The sequence below is a fragment of the Periophthalmus magnuspinnatus genome, chromosome 20 (assembly GCF_009829125.3).
Source record: "Periophthalmus magnuspinnatus isolate fPerMag1 chromosome 20, fPerMag1.2.pri, whole genome shotgun sequence".
In the NCBI taxonomy this organism is placed as follows: Eukaryota; Metazoa; Chordata; class Actinopteri; order Gobiiformes; family Gobiidae; genus Periophthalmus; species Periophthalmus magnuspinnatus.
In genome coordinates, this window is record NC_047145.1 from 8,989,856 (window position 1) to 9,010,329 (window position 20,474).

At 39.4% G+C, this 20,474-nt stretch overlaps 1 protein-coding gene across 2 annotated transcripts in view; it reads left to right on the top strand.

The window, feature by feature from the left end:
• Positions 1-20,354, top strand: part of mpp7a (MAGUK p55 scaffold protein 7a) — a 204,873-nt gene extending 184,519 nt beyond the window's left edge. For both annotated transcript variants that reach the window (XM_055230120.1, XM_033985906.2), the window contains 4 exons: positions 2,747-2,840; positions 9,199-9,307; positions 12,071-12,214; positions 17,679-20,354. In XM_055230120.1, coding sequence (XP_055086095.1) covers positions 2,747-2,840; positions 9,199-9,307; positions 12,071-12,214; positions 17,679-17,858 — 527 coding nt within the window. In that variant the 3' untranslated portion in view covers positions 17,859-20,354. The remainder of the gene's footprint in view (positions 1-2,746; positions 2,841-9,198; positions 9,308-12,070; positions 12,215-17,678) is intronic.
• Positions 20,355-20,474: the final 120 nt, after the last annotated feature.

Consider the following 20,474-nt stretch of genomic DNA (forward strand, 5'->3'; position numbering starts at 1 on the left):
ATATTTTCCTGTTTCTTACCTTGGGCAGTTGAATGCCTCTCCTAGTCTGCTCCTAATCTAAATTGTACTGCATTGTTACGTGCAGTAGGTTTCCAAGTACGTACTGGCTTCTCCAGATGTGTCATTGGGATCTTTGAGAGTCGATTCACAACATCTCAACCGTAGTTCCCAGGTTTACATGCATTTAGAAAAACCTGTTTAAATTGGATTAGGCCAGTTATCCAGTTTTCCTGGCTTGCATGTAAATGTAGTGTGTGTTGTTCCCAGGCCTCCTTTGGGCACTGCTCCTCCTCTCTAAACAGAAGACAGAAGTGTACTTTCTCTCTCTCTGGCCATGCCCTGTGGTTTTCCTCATGTTGTCTGCCTCCGATGACAGCCCACCATTGATCTTCGTCAGTGTCTTCTCCACAACATTTGGATTTACGGCCGTGTCTCCCCCTCAAGCCAGTGACACATCGGATAAATCACTCCAATGGTTTTCCATGAATCCCACAGGAGCAGAGTGGAGCAGGGAGGCAATGGTGGAAAGTAATAAAGTACACAATCAAAAGTACTGTAATTTTTGGTATCAGTGCTTAAAGAACACATATTATCCTAAATTGACTTTTTTGGCATTTTAACCATGTATATTATATTGTATTATGTTTCATTCACGCTTGTTTCATTAATCCATTAATTTAAAGTCATCTTCTCTGACCACTCAAAAATATGCTGTTTGCATTTCCTCTTATTGGTGTGACCTGCACATTTTTAAGCCCATAAAACACCATTCTGTGGCAAAATTATGTTCACAACAAACACATGGCTCTATTAGCATAGCAATCATGGGGATAAGGACTTCAGTTGGTTATTTTCTAAATGTTAATTCCCATTGCTGACAGCAGAGGGAGCTCCAGTGTCTAAATACATTGTTGGAAAAAGAGGTGATGTTAATAAAGTATACATTTTCCAAATGTAGCCATTATTTAAGTTAGAAAATGTGAAATACTTATCTCAAGGTGACCAAAGCAAGTTTAAATGGAATTAAAGCCACGAGAATGCATAATATAAGTAGTATTTTTACAGTGGATAATTTTTTATTTCAACTGAACTTAATTTTCATATGATTTGAATGGTTATTTTTTTGCACATTTTGAGTTCAAGTCCCGAATTGATTTTATATATATATATATATATATATATATATATATATATATATATATATATATATATATATATATATATATATATATATGACTTACTTGTTCTTTTCTCTTTTTTGGCTTTTGTATTTGTACTTTTACTTAAGTAACAAAAAGGGTCAGGGCCAGGCCTCAACAGTGGGAATTGTAGCACAGCAAAGGAAAGTCCGGCTCCATGGTTAAACTGTCAGGATGAAAGATTTAGAATAGGGAAAGTTGCATTGTCCAACCACTGACCTCTGACTTTTGTAAACTTCCAGTGCTTTCATTCAAGCACATGTCCCGTCCCTGTGCATGACCAAAGTGGGCTTATTCAGAAACAAGATCTATTGAACTCATAATACAGACAAGCCCAACAGAAGTGATTCAGTAACATGTAATTGGTTCCAAAATTACCTTTCAAACAGAACCCAGGCAGTGGTAGCCGACGGGTTTAAATCATAGACTGTATATATAAGTGGACATAGCTAACTTGCTAGCCGCTGTGTTCCAAATAGGAACTGCCACTGTCAGGCTCATCGCTTTGCTCTTGAAATGTTCTTATTAATCTGCATTACATGATCCTGGTGTTTGTATTTGACTGTTTTGTCTGTAAATCAACTTATGAACATTAGTAACAGACAAATCCTGCCAGCGTTTGCAACAGGTTTGATTGACAGCGTTACTAAGCACCCACCCCCTGTTAAACCAGCATTGTGGCCGGGAAGGGGCATTACATTCAACAGCATTGCAACTCTGGTCCAAATTCTCGCCTATAACTGTTAGCCTCGATGAGCTTAACTGGAACAGAACGCTATGGAATGACGTCACACTCCCTTACTCCACTTATTTATACAGTCTATGGTTTAGATCAAATGTTTTAACTTTAAGCAAAGGAGTGCCCCAAGGCTCAATTTTGAGCCCACTACTTTTTACTATATTGATTTATTTAATTTTGTTGCAATTGAAGAGAAAAACTCATACATTTTTTATATTATGTGATGTTTTGTATGATGTGTTGACGGTCTTTGGGTCTTGAAAGTCTCTCACATCACCATATTCAACCAAGGTAACAGTTTTATCATGGTCAGTGTCCAAAGTGTTTACTGCGGTCATTCACAACATACTGGTTTAGTTTGCCAGTGATAAAAGTTTAAGCAGTTTACTTTGCCTTGTCATTGTGCTCCTCATTGATTTCACAACCCCTGACCTTTGACCTGTGGAGCATGTCCCCTGGCCTTTCCTAGCTTCTTTCCTATCTTCTTTCTTACTTCTACCTCACACGTTCCCTACACGTGCTGACCCTCCTCTCTCTTTTTGCACACTTTCTGCTTTATAGCCACAGTAGCTTGATCTTAACAAGAACTCAATTACCTGCGAGAACCAAGCTCTACCTCTCTACACTGTAAACCTCCTGTCAGTTCAGAGTTGTATTTTATTGCACAATTACACAAGCACATATACAAGGGTTGGCACGCTGCTGCACGCTCCGCTCATGTTAATAAGGGGCTAAGATCACATGCGCTGCCCCAACACTGAGTCACCAGTCTGGGTTTGGACCTGACCACCCCTCCCCTCTCTTCCAGACACGAGTCGGCCCAGGAAGAACCAGGAGAGTGACGGGGTAGAGTACCACTTCATCGCCAAGCACCTCTTTGAGACCGACATTCACAATAACAAGTAAGGAGAGTTCGAAGCCACATTTGTATGCAGTTTCCAGTAAATTGACGGGTACAAAATGCCAGAGTACTGAGCAATGACCCCCATTCACACATGCACCAGTCCCAGAACATTGCCAGGTCTGCTCGGTTCACACATAACCTGGCATTTGGCTCCATAGGCATATAATTAGTAGTTCAATGCTCATGCTATCAAACACTTAGCAACTTGGCTAGTCCAGGAAGGTTTCAGAACACTAGAGCCAGTCCCCTGTATTTTTGGTTGTTTTTTTCGTGCAGCAGTTTGCATTAGCCTGCAAAAAATTGCTAATTATGAATAACCCAGAAAGTGTTGGCTGATGACAACTCACCAACCACATTTAGGTGAAATCAGGTGTGTAAAGCTTTTGCTTTCAGTTGAGATTTCTGAACTTGTGTATATCTGTCTAACATCTAGTGACCACTAAACCTCCTCTTTTACATGTTAGTGGTGAGGAGACCAGATATATAACATAAATATCGTTAAATAAACAATACATTTTCTTTAATATGGGGATTGGTTTCACCATTGATTTGTATGTGAAGGAGCGTTTGATTTTACAAAAGCTTGGACTAGCCAAGTGATCGAGTTGTAGCAACAGGCAGTGATGGAGAAATTTGGGTCTATGAATGTCTGTCTGGCTCTCTGCATTCTCTCACATAATAGAAAAAACACTGCTGCATCATGTAAATTGAATTGGAGCACAAAGCATAACCAGGAAATTATGCTAGTAGCCAGGAAACCAAGTTCTGACTTTATTTACACATGGCTAGTCCAGCCTTCCCTGCATATCCTTGGCTTATGTTTTGGTTTCTTGGTTTATTCATTTACCCAGGAAATTGCCAGATAAATAATACAGGGAAATCAGTTAGTCAGTCAGTCTGGCTTTGTTCACACATGACCTTGTTCTGGCAAAATGCAGGTAAATTCTCGGGTCAGGCCTCATGTGTGAATGGGGCTTATAGTGATATGGCCTAGGAATGAGCTGTGACTCTGTTCCTGATTTAGAACATAATAAAAAATAATGCGCTTGTTATGCGAACGAGGGGAGAGTGGAGCGATGGAAAGATGATCTCACTGTCTGCTGGAGGACGAGGTTGTATTTTCTCTTGTACATTCTGGGCCTTTGTAGTGGACTGGCATCATTCACATGTAACAGGCCACAGCAGAATGTGGCGTCAGTGTGCAAAAGGATGAGCACTCTGCAGATAGGAAAACCCTGTTGGAGAGGGGGGAAGAGGTTTAACATTGCCTTAAGTCAGGAAGAATATAGTGGCTTACTGAGATATTTCAAATACTTAGATGCAATATTTCTGTAAAAGTGTAAAACACACACAATTTTGGTCATTTGTGTCTTTGTAACGGCAAGAGCAGAGCAGGCACGATGGTGTTGAACGCAGAGCTGAGGTCAAACAGGACCCTGGAGTAGGTTCCTGGGGAGTCCAGGTGCTGGCCCTTCAGGATGAAGTGGAGGGCCAGGTTGAATGCGTCCTCTACAGACCTGTTGACACTGTAGGCAAACTGCAGGGGGTCCAGGAGCGGAGAAGTGATAGACTTGAGGTGGGACATAACCATACGTGCAAAAGCCTTCATGACCTCAGAGGTCAGAGCTACAGGCCTGTAGTCATTACGTCCAGTGATCCGCGGCTTCTTGGGGGCAGGAATGATGATGGATAACTTGAATCAGGCCAGAGCATGGCATGACTAGAGATCATGCAGACTGATCCAGCTTTTTCAGTTTCAATACCAATATCTTTACTTTGACTTGAAGTATCAGCCGATACCCAATATTAATACCCAATATTAACCAGTGCCAGTGCTAGGGATGGAAAAGGGCACTTATTTTCTTAAAACACAGTTAACTTATGAGAGATCCAATTGTTTTATGCAAGTGTTATTTATCCTTCAAATAACTACTGAACAGCTTCGTATAAATAAAAGTTCAAACACTATGCGACATTCTAGGCCAAAATCAGCCAACTGGTAAAATAGTATTCTTACATATAGTATCAGTTTAACCAATATTATGTAATTGATACCTGATTCAGCAATTTTTTTAGTAACGGCGCTAATATTTGATACCAGTATCCCTAGCAAACATGGAAATCAGCTCATCCGTGCAATGTCTCAGGAGCTTTATGCAGACTGCAGTGTGTTTTGGGCGCAAGTTCTCATTGTACATGGTGGTCTTGCTTCAACCCCAATGTAGCACTGATTCCTCCATTCTCCACATTGGTGAAGGCCTTTTAGCCTCAGTCAGTGATATTGTACTGCCACTAACCAGAGCAACTGACACTAACGCATACTGCTGTTGCATCATTCAGCAAGAAACTTCACCCAACTCAACTTCAACCATTCATGTGCAAATGAATCATGATGATAGTTGGAGAAAGACTACTGATGCTTTGCAGTTGGTGTCATCAACATTGCCTGCAGGTGTGATGCTAACCATTGGCACTAATTTGTCTGAGGCTTTGTTAGACTTTAATCTGAGCTTTGTTTTAACACAATCTGACCCGAATAAGCTGACTTGGTTGGAACAGGTGAGATGATTTGTGCTGTTAAAGACATCCTCCACACATAAAATTATAGTCACATACTAGCTAGGAGTAGTTTTTCACTTGAAAATCCAGTCTTGAGTCTTAGGACAATCTTAAAACTTTTTGTCAGAGTTTACTAATGTGTGCATTGTGTCTCCATGGTAACTGATGAACACGTAGAACACCCTCAGCATAATGTCACTGCAAAGTATCAATTATCTTTTTATTGTTTGGTTTGCACAGCTTATGTTTTATTACATAACAACAATTCATGTCTTAGAGATATATTTATGACATTACATAGTGCAACCGGTATGTAAGCTTTCCGGTTGACCTCAAAGCTGTATCACAGTGTGAGCATCTGACCAGCTTAGCCCACATACCTCCAGACAGTGGCTCTGCTCTGTCCCGGGCCCCTGCTCTGTGCTCCTGCCTGGGCCTCCTCTTCCGTGGCCTGGAGCTCTGATCCAACCTCACCACAGCCTCCCCCTCTGCGGCGCACCGTTTTTCTGTGGTAATGGTCTGGGGATGATGGATGCCTCTCTGCTCTCACACGAGCTCTGCGTCTGATGTACATGAGGTCACGCATACAGGCTCTGAACGCTCAGCAGGCCACAGGAGAGCGGAGAGTTTTATACAAGTTTACATCCTGCACAAGAGTTCAGAATGTAGTAGGGATGTAAAAATATCTCTGTGTGTACATATATATATATATATATATATATATATATATATATATATATATATATATATATATATATATACACATATATATACATATATATATACACACACACACACATTATCTATTATATTATATACATTATACATACATACATGCGCACACACACGCACGATATCTCATTATTATTTATACAGAACCATGTCTTGAGTCAGAACCAAACATGATGATCCAATCAGATGTGTTTATTTCAGCAGCACATGTGAAATAAAGGAGCTCCTTGGTTACTTGTCATTTTTGTTTTTCAATCTCCTGTAATATTTTGTCCTTTTTTTCTCGTAAACAGCCATACATGTTTTGATATGGATGGCCCATGCTTGTCCCTGATTAGCTAATTCACCTGTCAATCATGCCCATCTGAACTCTGGGAGATTCACCAGTCACCAGGCTTGCATCTTCATAAAATATTGAGGGAGTTTGTGTTCTGGATTCCAAACACAGCATATTCATAATCAATTATTCATCAGAAAACATTTCATACTAAAATTTCATGAACTTTGAAATTTATAATACCTTTATCAACTGTCTTCTTAATCTTTTGTTGTGTTGGTAGCAGTTTTATTTCAGTATTGGTGTCTCGGTCTCAGTATATCCTTCTTTAGCAAGGATTTTATTACACCATGTTGCAGAGCATTACTGTGAGGCTGCAGAGGATGGACATCAGGAGTGGGGATGTCCGCCGCTCCGTGCTGTGGTGCAGGTCCCAGGCATGCTATGTTTTGGTGGAGTCGGAGGGGCGAGCGAGGAGCTATGATGTGGTACTGCGTGGGACAGTCGGACTAATTACAAGGCGCAGAGCAGAGGAGAGAGAGAGAGGAGGCAGAGCGAGGGAGGGCAATGGAGAGAAGTGGAGAAAGGAGGATAGGAAGAGGAGGGGAGGAGTGAGAGGGAGAGAGCAGAGGAGAGGGAGAGAAGGGAGAGGGAACTTGTTTGTGTTGGGGCTGGTCGCATGCAGCAGGAACAATGCACAAACCGTGAAAAGGTCTGCAGGACTCACGCCATGACATGTGCTAAGCCCGGACTACTTTCCCAAGGGAAGTCCAACAGGCTGCTGACCACTAGACTTTACTGTAGTTTGTGTATGAGATGCATTTAAATTGATGTAGAAAGAATTGTTATAAGTCATGCTTCTAAGATTTACACAGTGGCATGGTAGTGGTGGTTAGAGCAATTATCTGAAGGTTGGAAACTTATTTCAGCTTGACACGTTTTGTGTCATATTCTTATGGGTCTGGGTTTGTTTTCTATGCATGCTCCAGTTTCTCCGATTAACCCAAAACATCAGCTAATCCTCCACTACAAGCATTGCATATTCTTGTGTTCTAGAGCATCACAATCAGCTTTGTGACTGTGTAATTGATGCTTATCATAATGCCAGCTATGTTTCTATTAGTCCTTACTAATAACTTAAAGAAACTATGTAAGATTTGATATGTGTCCCCAGATATGAGGTAAATATGTACAAATCAAATATAACTTTTACTGATTTATTCACTAGACATGTCTAAAATCATTAGTCATTTAGTTATGTTGTAATTTTCTGTTGTGTTTCTCTAGACAATTATCCAATCAGAACGCAGATTTGAATCCCTGATTTGAATCTTCACTACCTAAACCCCAGCACCTGCAGACAATCATTAATCTTTCACATGTTGCACTTGTAGGGGTCTCTATCTGCAGGTTAAGGCACTTGCAGCCCAGGTTGTGATTGTAGTATCTTTTTTTCAAACAGTCTACCTTAATAATAAACATGTATCGTTCCTCGAGAAGTGTGTTTACTACTAAATAAATGATTCTAACAGATTATTTCTGTTTTTTAAGGCCCTTTTTTGCATTTTCTATCATCACCATTTAGGGTATAATGTTTCAAGTGGTGTATAAAAACACCATGTGCTAAACTCTGCAATTGAGCAATCACTAATCCCTAGGTGTGCCTTTAAAACTGGCCACAGAAAAGCCTTTAAATCATTTTCCCTAACCAAATCCAGCTTTCATAAAGATTTGTCTCCCATTTACAGAGCCGTCCTAACATGGCCAATTACTATAAAACCTGCCGTACATAGCATTAGCCTGTCTGACACTGGTCTTGTAGCATGCTGCCTTATAACCACCAGAATTCTTTCCACTCCTCACGGCGCTCACCAACAAATTTTTCCCTCCGTGTTGTATCCCAAAAATCGTTCCTATTAGAGTGTCCCAGAGGCGGAGCGGTGTAAACGAGCAGATTATGTGTGGAAAAAAGTGAGTCTGCTGCGGTCCCTGTGGTCGCAGTGGGACAAACAGGTGGGAGGGGGCCAAGTGTAACTCATTATGTCAAATATACATGGTCTAAATGTCTGCAGATGAAGGGGTGATAATGAAGCTCTCCCCAGATATGTACAAAGAAGTATATCTATTTGTCTTTTTTTACAAGTTCATTTCATTTGTTCTCAAGGTATTACTACAATATGATACTAGATTGCTGCTGATGTTGCTTGCTTAGTTACTGGAGTTCGACAGCACTATTGGAGGTTATGATCTGCAACATCGGTGTCTCAGTGGTTGGAATGTTTGTAACGCCTTTCACAATAACACATTTTGAAGTGTGATATAATGCTACTGAAAATATTATGATAAGTGGTATTTAGAATCTATAAAGACTCATAGAAGTTTGTTTTGCAATTGAATAGATCTGGATTTAAGCCTTTAAATATACAACATGTTCATAATGGTCAAAGTTTGGCCATGGTAAAAGTAAGATAACACTCACTGCTATGCTAAAAATAGCTCTTGGGCATTTGGTGCAGAGCGTCAGTAGCAAGTATTTAATGTGCTTCTAAATGACAATGGAATTATAACTATAACGATTTCTGTAGAAATGTCAAACATCCACTAAGTATTAAGTGAAAACGCTACATAATAAAAAAACATTTAAATGAATTAGATTTACTACTGTATAAGAATCCTGTAAAAGTAATGGTTGGAATTGGTAAAAAGTGTTATCTTTGCATCCCTAGTTGTAGATTGTACTGATTTGTGTACATGCGTCAGTCCACTTAAACAAGTGTTTGTTGTCCAGGTTTATCGAGTATGGAGAGTACAAGGGAAACTACTACGGGACCAGCCTGGACTCCATCCGCTCTGTCCTGGCCAAGAACAAAGTGTGCCTCATCGACATCCAGCCCCATGTAAGTCTCGCACACACAAACAGCACCATCATGCAAGTTATGTCTAGAAATATGCTAATAAGCTTTTTTTACCCATCATTCTTTGCACCAAATATTATTAAATTACAATATGTTGCTAGTTCAACATAGCATATTTTTGTAACTGATGGTAGAAGTTCAGAAATGGGACAAAATTCATCAGATATGAACTCTTGCTGCATTGATACATTCTCAAACCCAGTCCATGATTTTTGGACAGCATCACTGTTTATTATGGTTTGCCTGCTCCTCCTATAGGTTTCTATTTACCACCGTCTCGCACAGTTCTATTCAGGAGGCCTTGGGTGCTTGAGTTACCCAAGCGAGCCTCAGAGGGGGCTGTTTTGAAGCAGCAATTACGGCTAATTTCCTCTATTTGAAGATTTCCTCTTTGGCTTATGTGTCTTGGGTGGTGGCGGCCATTCAGGCTCTTCTCAAACGACCAGTGGCTTGTCGCTAAGCCCCAACAAAGCAGCGAGCTGCGTTCCCATCCCCAATACTGGTCCCTCCTCTGGTCTCTGCTCTGGTCAGCCTGTTTGTTTTCACTCCCAGCGTAATGACCCAGGCACAAACACTGCATTATAGAGAAGGGGCTGGCGTGGTGTCAAGCGGCCCGACTCGGAGCTCCGCGTCCTGGGATCGGCCCGGGACAGAGTCTGGGGAGGATCAAGTGGCTGTACTGAGGTTCACATGTGAAATCAGGCCTCTTGGCACAGTATATACTGCTGACAGTCACTGCAGTGTGGGACTCTTAAAAGAATACTGTCAGAATACAAAAACTGCTACTTCTTGTTACTTACAAAAGCACAAGAATTAAAGAAAATATATTGCTTTACTTTTAGTCCATTTGATCATGGTCAAATCCTACTATCAACAACACTGGAGTTGTGTTCTTGGGCAAGACAATTCACCCACCTTGCATCTATAAATGTGTTGTGATTGGCAGTGGTTAGCATGGCATGGCAGCTCAAGAAGTGGAGACTGGTCCCTAGGTGCACTCTATCTCTAGGGGAGTGCCAACCTACCCTGCAGGAAACTAATTTCGACCCCTAGTATCCACAATCTTTAACTTTCATTCTGAAAGGACCGAAATATATTTATAATTTAATTATTTTTCACAGTTATTTCCTGGTCCCTGGTTGTAAACTTTGGAAAATGGCAAATCAATGAGACCCACGATCTCTTTAAACTCAAACAGGAGGTCTAAGCACTGCTGCTGTTTACTCACAAGTAAAATTAATTAACCATTGATATACGTATGAAAATATGTTTACGTTTAAGATTTAAAAGATCCAGATTACAAAGCTTTTGATAAGAATTTGGAGGCCTTCTCTTGGCTGTTGTTATTGTGGTGCATTTTTTGTGGGCCAAGCTAACTGTGTGTTAGCTCAGTGAGGGGCCTGGGTCTGACGCAACACCATAACCACCTCTGCCCTCCTCTTCACCTCCTCTTCACCTCCTCTTCACCTCCTCTAACTCTGTTAATGTGGTTTTAAGCAACTGTTGGCAACAAACAAACACAAACTGTGCATCAAGATCATACTCACGACACTCATACACTAACCAGAAATTGCGTTTAAACTCTGGGGCCAGAAATACACTTTTTGTCCAACTACTTGGCAACCGCCCATTCTCCATCAACATAAAGTGCTGCTAAAGTACACGCCATGGTTCATTTTTAGCAGCTTATATTGGTTCAAAAGCAGCAGGAGATGTTCAGTGGAAGCCAAGTTTAGAACAAAGAGCACTCAGACCACAACAAGTGTCCCACCACGGAGAAGAAGGCCTGTCTGCTGTGGATTTGTCACCTCGGGAGCAGAGGCCAAACTAGAGTGCAGTGTGAGAGTGTAGTCATCTGTCTGTGAGCCTAGCATAGCTCAGAGGGAAAAAGTATTCATTTTAAAGTGACAGACTTATAATGACGTAGTGGTTTTGGAAAGTTTTTATGCCAGATGCCCTTCCTGTCATAACCAGATATGCATTGTGAAAGTAGTAGGCAATGTGGTTAAGGTGACTTGCCCATTTACACATCATTCTGTGCTTGGTAAGTCTTGAACTGACAATCTTCTGCTAAACCCAGTGCACTCCCTATATGAATCAATTTGGTTAAAGCAGACCTGTTAGACAAAATCAACTTTTACAACTTTTAACCATGTTATACTTTAAATTGATATTCAAATTTATCTGAAAATTATAACTATATACAACTATACAACTATATACACAAGCACAATATGTATTATTTTTAGATATTACTTTATGGAAAAAAAAAACATTTCCTCCAGCTCTTCCAGGGGCATCCTACTGTGCAAGAGATTTAAAAAAGTAACTAAAACTAACTTAAAGGTGCACTATGTAACTTTTTGAAGGGTATGCCATGAAGATGTTATTGGCTTGTCTATAACCTTGAAAAAAATGCATTGTCACTGTAAGCGGGCTTGCTTTCATACTGTGGAACATTCCAGGCAAAGCAATAACATCTCCATGGAGACAAGTAGGTAGCGGACCCTCCACCAGAAATGTTGCATAGTGAACCCTTACATTTACAGTGGATTAAGTGTTTGCCCACCAAGAAAGGACTAAATGGTTCAAACCTATGCTGTTGTCGAGTCTTTGGAGAAGACACTTGACAGCACTATACTGAATCTAGCTGGATGTGAGAGGAAGGGCATCTGGCATAAAAACGTTTGTTAAAGACTGACTTGTGTTAGTGTTCTTTAACCTAACAGTGTACTCTCTCTTCAGTCGATAAAACACCTGAGGACAGCGGAGTTTAAGCCGTTTGTAGTCTTTGTCAAACCTCCGTCCCTGGAGAGACTGAGGGAGACCAGGAAACACGCCAAGTTCATCTCTGGGAAGGACGAGAAGGCCAATGGCAGAACCTTCACTGTGAGTGCACACCACATGTCCCTCATATCTCATATCTAGGTCTCAATCACAGGATGTACTTTAGTCTTAAAATTATTCTGATATGAAGCTCATTATATGGAGAATCCACTGTAAATGTTGAGATGAATTGAGTTTACAGTTGACTGACATTATTATAAATATCACAGTGCATACAAAGCTAACTACTGTATTTTCTGGACTATATGTTACTCCGGAGTACTAGCGAACTAATGCATAATAAAAATATGCATAATAATGAAGAAAAAACATAAGTCACGCAAGTTGAACTGGACTATAAGTAGCATTTTTGTGGAAATGTATTTTACAAAATCTGAGACCAAGAACAGACTTATCTTTAAAGGCAAGTTATAATAATAATAAAATAGAGAACAACAGGTGGAATATCAGTACAGCACACTGACATAACACATTTATATTTATTCAGCTACATGAAGCATAGACAATGAACTGAATACATGTCTGGTCTGCTGTCGTAAGATATTAACAGTTAATCAGATAACTAAAGCATAAAAACAAGTTACGTTTACTCTCGATCTCACTCCAAATCACTAAATCCATTGAATTCTTCATCCTCAGTGTCGCTTCTGAACAACAACTCCGCCATCTCTGGAGGTAGATGAAGCGTCACTTACTCTTCCACATGGCTGTCATACTGGTACAAGCCTACAGTGCCCTGGCGCGGTTGTCAGTGTAACAATAACCAAGATGTGAAATTATATATTTTCTATATTATATATAATTTCACATATAAGTCTCATCCTGAGTATAAGTCGCACACCTGGCCAAACTATGAAAAAAAGTGCGACTTATAGTAATAATACTGGAAAATACTGTAGTACTGCAACAAAGCCTTAACAATAAGCTGTCTACTTTTTTATTTATTCTATTAGTTATTTCTTATATATCATCAGTGACCGCCCGCTCTGGCTCCAGAAGTAAATTTTCCATTCTTCTTTCTCATAGATTTTTTGAAAAATTCTAATATTGAGTTCAAAGGCATCGCAGAAGCTAACCAGCTATGTGGAAAACAATATCCATAACGTGGTTGTTTTAACTCCAAAAAGCATGTTTATTACACAAGATTCTGTGCTTTAGTAACTTACTGTTTTTAAAGTTTCAGAAACAAATGTGAAATAAAATCATAGGTCTCAGCACATAGCTGATTTGCCCCGAGCAAACTTTCACATGTGTGTTAGAGTCTGCATTGTCCAGATAATGATTACTATTATCAAAATATGACTACAATTATTTTTTTGATAGTTGACCAGTCACAATTGATAGACTTCTTTCCCTTCAGCCCACCTCTGAATAAAGTTGGGTTGATAAGTTGGAGAATCTTGAAACACAGTCTACAAACTATTTTCTACTACATATATTACTGAATATGATTTGTACGGAAGGAGCATTTTATTTGCCCATAAAGCATGAGGTTCGAATTGTGCTTCTTAAAAATAACACCACATGTTTTAACTCCCTGTAGTGTAAAACAAACCTAACTGTAGCTTTTATTACTCCAGTACATTTATGACAGTGAAAACCAGTCTCTGCTCCAACCTCCTATGGGACTCTGGGAAACAATAGGCTCCAGTATAAGACACAATCACTATAATCCAAAATATTTTCTTTAGTAGCTCTCCCAAGTCTTACAAATGTACCTTTTCAAAGATGTGTTTCAGTGGCCATCTTTGTCTCATTAACAGAGCGTGTTCTGTGGTCTTGTACAGTGGCAGCAGACAAAGAAATTCACTGATGTACGAGAGAACGCAGTGTAAAACATGTGGTCAATAAAATCAGGGTGGGGCTTAAGTAAAAACTGTAATCCAACAACACGATAGACTCAAATGGGAAAATCTGTATCAGGGATATGGAGAAGAGAGAATTGGTCATAAGTCGAGCTCTAATCTACATTATGTATATGTGAACTGCACAACTTCTGGTGCAGGGCATGTCATCTGCTTGTCTTACATGTTCCTTGCCATGTCTGGGTGGGTTTCCTCTAGACACTAGTTTCCCCTCATCAACCCAAACGTGCACAATAGGTCAAACCCTCGAGCTAAGATAGTCCTCCTGATGAAGCGTTCAAGATCATGGCCCTGCAGAACCCACTGCTCTAGCGGAGATGCCCCAGCAGCATTGAAAGATGGGCCAAACCCTCCATGGATATGTTATTACTTTTCCTGAATTGTTCCACAGAATGGCATTAAACTACTTGGGTTTATTTAATTACATGAAATAAGATAAACCTTTATTTGCCCCACAATGTGGAAATTACATTGTTGCAACACAAAGGTCATGAACAGCAGGAAAGTAGGAACATGGCAATCAAAGTCAAGATCAAGATAATTTATACTATATAGATTTTACAATAAACAACACTATGTCAGCAGAGTAAAGCTATATATAAGGGTACAAAACTGCAGAATATGTGGCTCTGACTGTGGTTACGTACATGTATTTTTATTTCTAAAATATACCTTGAAAAACATGCATTCTTATTGTGAATGGGCTTGCCTCTTCACTCTCCACACATCTGGCCTATTGCCATACTATGGAATATTACAAGCAAAGCAGTACCAGGTATATAATATATGCTTTATTCAGGCATTAATGTACTTTTTGAATATGCTTTAATTATGTTTCATAATTGATTATGAATGTAGTGTACTGATACTGCAAAATATCTATTTTGACATGCCAAGGACTTTTTTGGTTACCGTGGGCAAGTGAACCAACTAACTCTACTGCAATTACATGATGCCGAATATATTTTTAAGCTCCAAAAATGAGGTCAGGTAGTGCAGGCATTTTCTGGAGAATGCGTGGAGACTTAAGTCCTACAAAAAGGTCTTACAATGAGTCAAAACATATGAATGATAATGTATGAATACTAAAAAAACTAAACAAAAATCATTCATTCATCTCTGTACAGTTCAGGTTAAGTGTCCCTTATATGCGAATCTGCAGCTAATCCTGTGCGAAGTGGAAAAGCCCCAGTAACCCCCGCTCTCCACAAACTGAGCATTCAAGTCGAACAGGGTTGTGTTTATGTGCCCAATCTGTCTATTTATATTTGTGTGTTTGGCAAAGAAGACACTACAGAGGAGACTATATCCATCCAGAGATCTACCCAAAGAGGCTTCCCAATGAAAACACGAGCCTAAATGTGATACACTGAATACATGGAGAAAGAGCCAGGACCACAATGCAGCAGTCGGACCACCTTCTAGAGATGGCAGGCTGAGTACTGTGTCTGAGAATACTACAACCTCACTAAAAGTACTCCATAGGAGAACACTAAAGTCTTGCTCAAAGTACTGTGTCTGAGAATACTACAAGTACTACAGCCTCACTCAACGTACTATGTCTCAGAATACAATAACCTAGCTCAAGGTACTGTGTCTGAGAATACTGCAGCCTCGCTAAAAGTACTGTGTTCCAGAATACTACAATATCACTCAAACTACTCTGAGTGAAATACTCACTAAGTACTTCGAGTTGTAAAACTTTGCTCTTTCTCAAAGTACTACGTCTCAGAATACTACAGCCTTGCTCAAATTCGGACACTGGTCTCCCCTCACGCGCTGCGGCTTGGCGTTTTACTGTACTCCTCATTTGCATAGTGAACTGGAAAACTCCAAACCAGTCAAGAAATGTTACATAACAACCCTGTTCTTTCACCATGTACTCGGTGACACTGGGATGAGGTTTGAGCTAAAGGTTGTTGGACAACGACCGTTAGGTGATTTTGTTTCATTTATAGACAGTAGCATTCTGTAAATGCTTGAGAGCACTGAAGGCTAATCAAGAGTTAGATTCCATCATGCTACCCAACAATATTGAAATAAGTATTTTATCATGCCATGTGATTCAGATATTTTTGCCTCCCTACAGAGTAGGATGTGACAGCAGTACATTGAAATTTTAACATTAATCCTGTTAAAGAGGATATTTGTTTTATTGTTAAAAACAATGCTTTTTTTTGCAATAAAACAAATACTGTCTTTGTTTTCTAAGACCATTTAGGAGTTCCACAGGGTTGTGTTTTGCTCCTTTTGTGTTTCTTTTTCACAGATCCATATTATTCAATTCAATTTTATTTATATGGTGCATTTAAAACATCAGTTGACCAAAGTGCTTCACATAAAAGTCAAAAACAAAAATAAAACAAATATAAAGATAAAGCGATACATGGGAAAGTAAATATTAGGGATGTCCAAACTTAAAATACATATTATTGAATATATTACTGCTTTTCTCGTAAAAGCTTGTCTGACAAAATGTATTTATGACAAAATAGTTTTTAATTACTGACTGTGCTATTTAGGCATAAAGCTGAAAAAATCAATAGCTCTATATTGTAATCAGTAATAAATGTAAATGTACAAATGGGTTTAAGTGAGGATGGAGTTGTATAGTTGCCGTCCCTGCAGATTCACACAGCAGCACTAGTACACTCTGTCACACGTGAGCCCAGACTGGCACTGTTATATTCTCTAAATGATGGTTACGTGTTGTCACGCTGCTTATTTTGAGGACTCCTTTATTTTCCTTGTGAATTGGATAAGTGCGTGTCCTCGCAGCGGGACATGATGAGAATTCCTTGAGGTCGGCGTTGGGTCCCAGGCGTTTGAGTCGGTCAGTAAGCAGGGTTCATGTGTGGGTATATGGACGCTCCAGACGCCTCGCATAGACGCTCTGTTTATTTGTGTGTTCAAGGCTGTGTAATTTGTGTTTACACCATGTGAACCCAAGTCTGCCCTTGTTTACTGCGGCCGAGCACCATGGTCTAACATACGTCTCAAGGCCATGCTTTTTGTTGTAGTCATCGAACATGTGCATATAATGGCAGTATGTGCATGTAAAAGATCTCACAGTAACAGGTTTCTTATAGATTTTACAGTGTATTGAATTGTAAGCTTTTTGAGTCTAAAGGTCATTGTTTTTGGTGGTTAATTAGAGGATAAATATGTCTCTTCACAATGTTGCAATATGGTATGAGTTAATGTTGTTATTGTATCTCATAGAAATTCATATTTTACAAGGTAGAAAACAAAAGTACAATCAGTCCAATTGCTTAATATTTTTTTCTGTGGAGAAGCATAAACTTGTTTCAAGTCACAGGGATCCAACTCAAATCCAAAGTCTTTTTTTTTAAAGCAGAGCCAAGGCTCTTATGACATTTCAAAAATATAAAAAATATTGTCTTATTGGCATGTTTATTGCTAATTTTCTCAAGTCATCAAAATAGTCCATCAATCTCTGACTATCATAAATCTTCAGTGATATGACCATAATATCACATCAAAATCAGATTTACAGAACAATATATTCTTGATAGTATGGCTAACTCATAACTAAATCATATAAGAGAAGCATGACATGTCATGATTCCTTTTAGATGACTCTTTTTGACACACACTTAAACCTTTGGTGTTTTGTGCAGGAGGAGGACTTCCAGGAGATGGTCCGAACAGCCCAGCTCATGGAGGCCCAGTACGGACACCTGTTTGAGAAGGTGATCGTGAACGATGACCTGTGCGCAGCCTTCAGCGAACTCCAGCTGGCTCTCCAACACATCGAGACGGACGAGAACTGGGTCCCTGTCAGCTGGACCCACTCCTGAGCTCCACAAAGCACAAACAACAATACTGTACACACGATCCGGTCTCACATCACTGCGCTGTCCAACGAAAGGGAATAGACCAACTGTAGAAAGGATCATTGGTTAGTCTGGGTCCAGATCTGGGACTTCCCGGGTCACAATCTGGATTTGTTTAGTCAGTAGCACAAAGTGGAACCAGCCTGGACTGTCAAAGTATGGACGACGACTCTGCCAGAACTGTAACTGTGACGCCAAGTTGTGTTTACGCGTTCAGACCACTAGAAACCAAAGGGATTGATCGATTTTTCTCTGTAACGTAACACAAGTCTTAAAGGGAAAATGGGCAGCAAAGAAAACACTTTTAACTTCCAGACTTCATCTTCCAAACAAAATATGGTCAGATACAAAAAGGGCATTGACTGTTTCTATTTAAAACAAATTAATATATTTTTGAAATGTTGTTTTTTCTACATATCTCTGACTGTAGCGGCATTTGACACATGTCTGCTTCATTGCAGTGTTTTCAATTCATCTGATTGAGTATTGATTTCACCCGTTTCAGTTGACAGAGGTGGGTAGAATAGCAAAAAGTAAGAGTAACATTGCTTCAAAATAATATTCCTCAAGAAGAAGTATAAAGTAGTGGCCCAAGAGATTAGTAAGAGTATTTCGGAAAACTACTACTGCAAGTAAGAGTAACTGTCTGATCTGATTTCTACTTTGAAGTGACTGGAAGGATAGAACATGAACTAATGCACAAAATCTGGTATTTTCAAGGGACAGACACAAAAATGAGAAAAACTAAATGATATCTGAAGAATGCAAGGAATAGAAATATTTAAATAATTTCATATCGTCAACATAAATCTTTTGACACTTGTAGACTTACTCACAGTGAGAAGAGGAACCAAAACTAGTACTGTTACTGGCAGCACAGTCGCTCAGGCTTCACAGAAGGTTCTGTGTGGAGTTTGCAGAGATGAGTCCCTGAGCAGTCTGCTCCTGAGGAGATGCCACAGAGGCACTGAAGGATGTGTCAAATGTGTACCTTAACCTTAAACTTACTTCAGTAAAAAATATTACTCAAGTAGGCATGTGCTGCTAGGAAAGTGCAGTTCCTTTAAAAAGTTGCTCAAGTATCTGTAACTGAATAAATGTCATTGAGTTGCCCAGTTGAGGTGCCCAATATAACTTGTAAAAGTCCATCCGAAGTAGTGGTCAGAAGAAAAAGTTCACAAGTGTTTTATGAGGGAGTGGTCACTAATAGAGACCAGTCATTCGCTCGAGATCCCACTTTCGAGAAATGCTAAGTAGCCGTTGGAGCTTTATGAGTTTATGGCTAACATGAGACTTCTATTCCAGCCATATTTCTATTCCAGTGTCATTTTTCACAGTTAAACATTTATATAGACCAGCCAGTGCAGTACAGATTGACCTTTTTTTTTTATTTATTTTTTTTTACTTAAAATCACATTGTATAACTTTCTGATTGTCTCCATGGCAGCGTTATTGCTTTGCATGGATTGTTCCACAGTATGGCACGAAATTATCTAGTGCTGGAGTAAGTAGGTGATGCTGCAAAGCCAAGTCAGATCTGTGGAAAGGCAAACCTCCTCACAGTAAGATTTTATTTTTATTTTTTTCAAAGGTAATTTCTGGCAATAAACACAAGTTTGCTTGAATTAAGTTGAAAGAGATGCGTTTAATGCCGTACTCTGGAAAATTCCAGGAAAAGTAATGTCAAGCAGATGGCAGACCCCTTTACCAGAAAAGTTACATACTGCATCTTTAATAATGATATAAATTGAAGTTATTTCACTATTATGTGGCACTCAAATTCAGATTAAGTTTTAGATTTTAAAATGATTATGACATTGTTTTACTAACTTAAATATCTGTTTTGTATGTACAGACATTGAATGATGGTAAGGTTTGAGCATTAACTGTGCAATGTAGTTTTCCATATGACTCTACTATAAAATCACTCAAACTTTTATTGGATTTTCTTAAATTTTCAATCTGTTATGTTCCCCTCAGAGTAATTCTATTTAATGTGTATCTGTTTTTCTTTCTACACTGCAGACAAATTTAGTTTTATGCACATTTTTGTAGATTTTGTTTAACTGGATTTTAAAGTAAACCACAATATGTGATTTGGGGCAGTACAGTCTAGTAAATGCTCCTATATCTATACATAATGTCTTAATGTCTTAAAACCAGTAAAAAGTCACTGTACATGTGTGTATTTAATTTGACATGTGGGAGAATTCACATTGACAAATCTATGTATCGTCCACTGTCACTTTGTGCTCGGGGCAGTATCACTTTAAAGGGACACTTTGCTTAGTTTGAATCATGTTGTTTTGTAAAGCCCTGTGGCCCACACCTGCTGTGTTAATAATCACGTTTGTACAGTCTGCACATATATTAGCTGTAAACGTGTCGATGAGGCACGCTTTATGAAATCACTTATTCTTGATAAGGCCCATGTTTTTTATTAAAGACACTCCATCTAGACTTTTCCGGTGTGTTGTGTGTTGAGTTGATGCTTATGGGTGCACTGGGTGAGCCCAGTATCGTGAGGCAGATCAGTCTGCATGCTGTGTCCCAGACCTGTGTCTCGGCGTACCGTCCTGC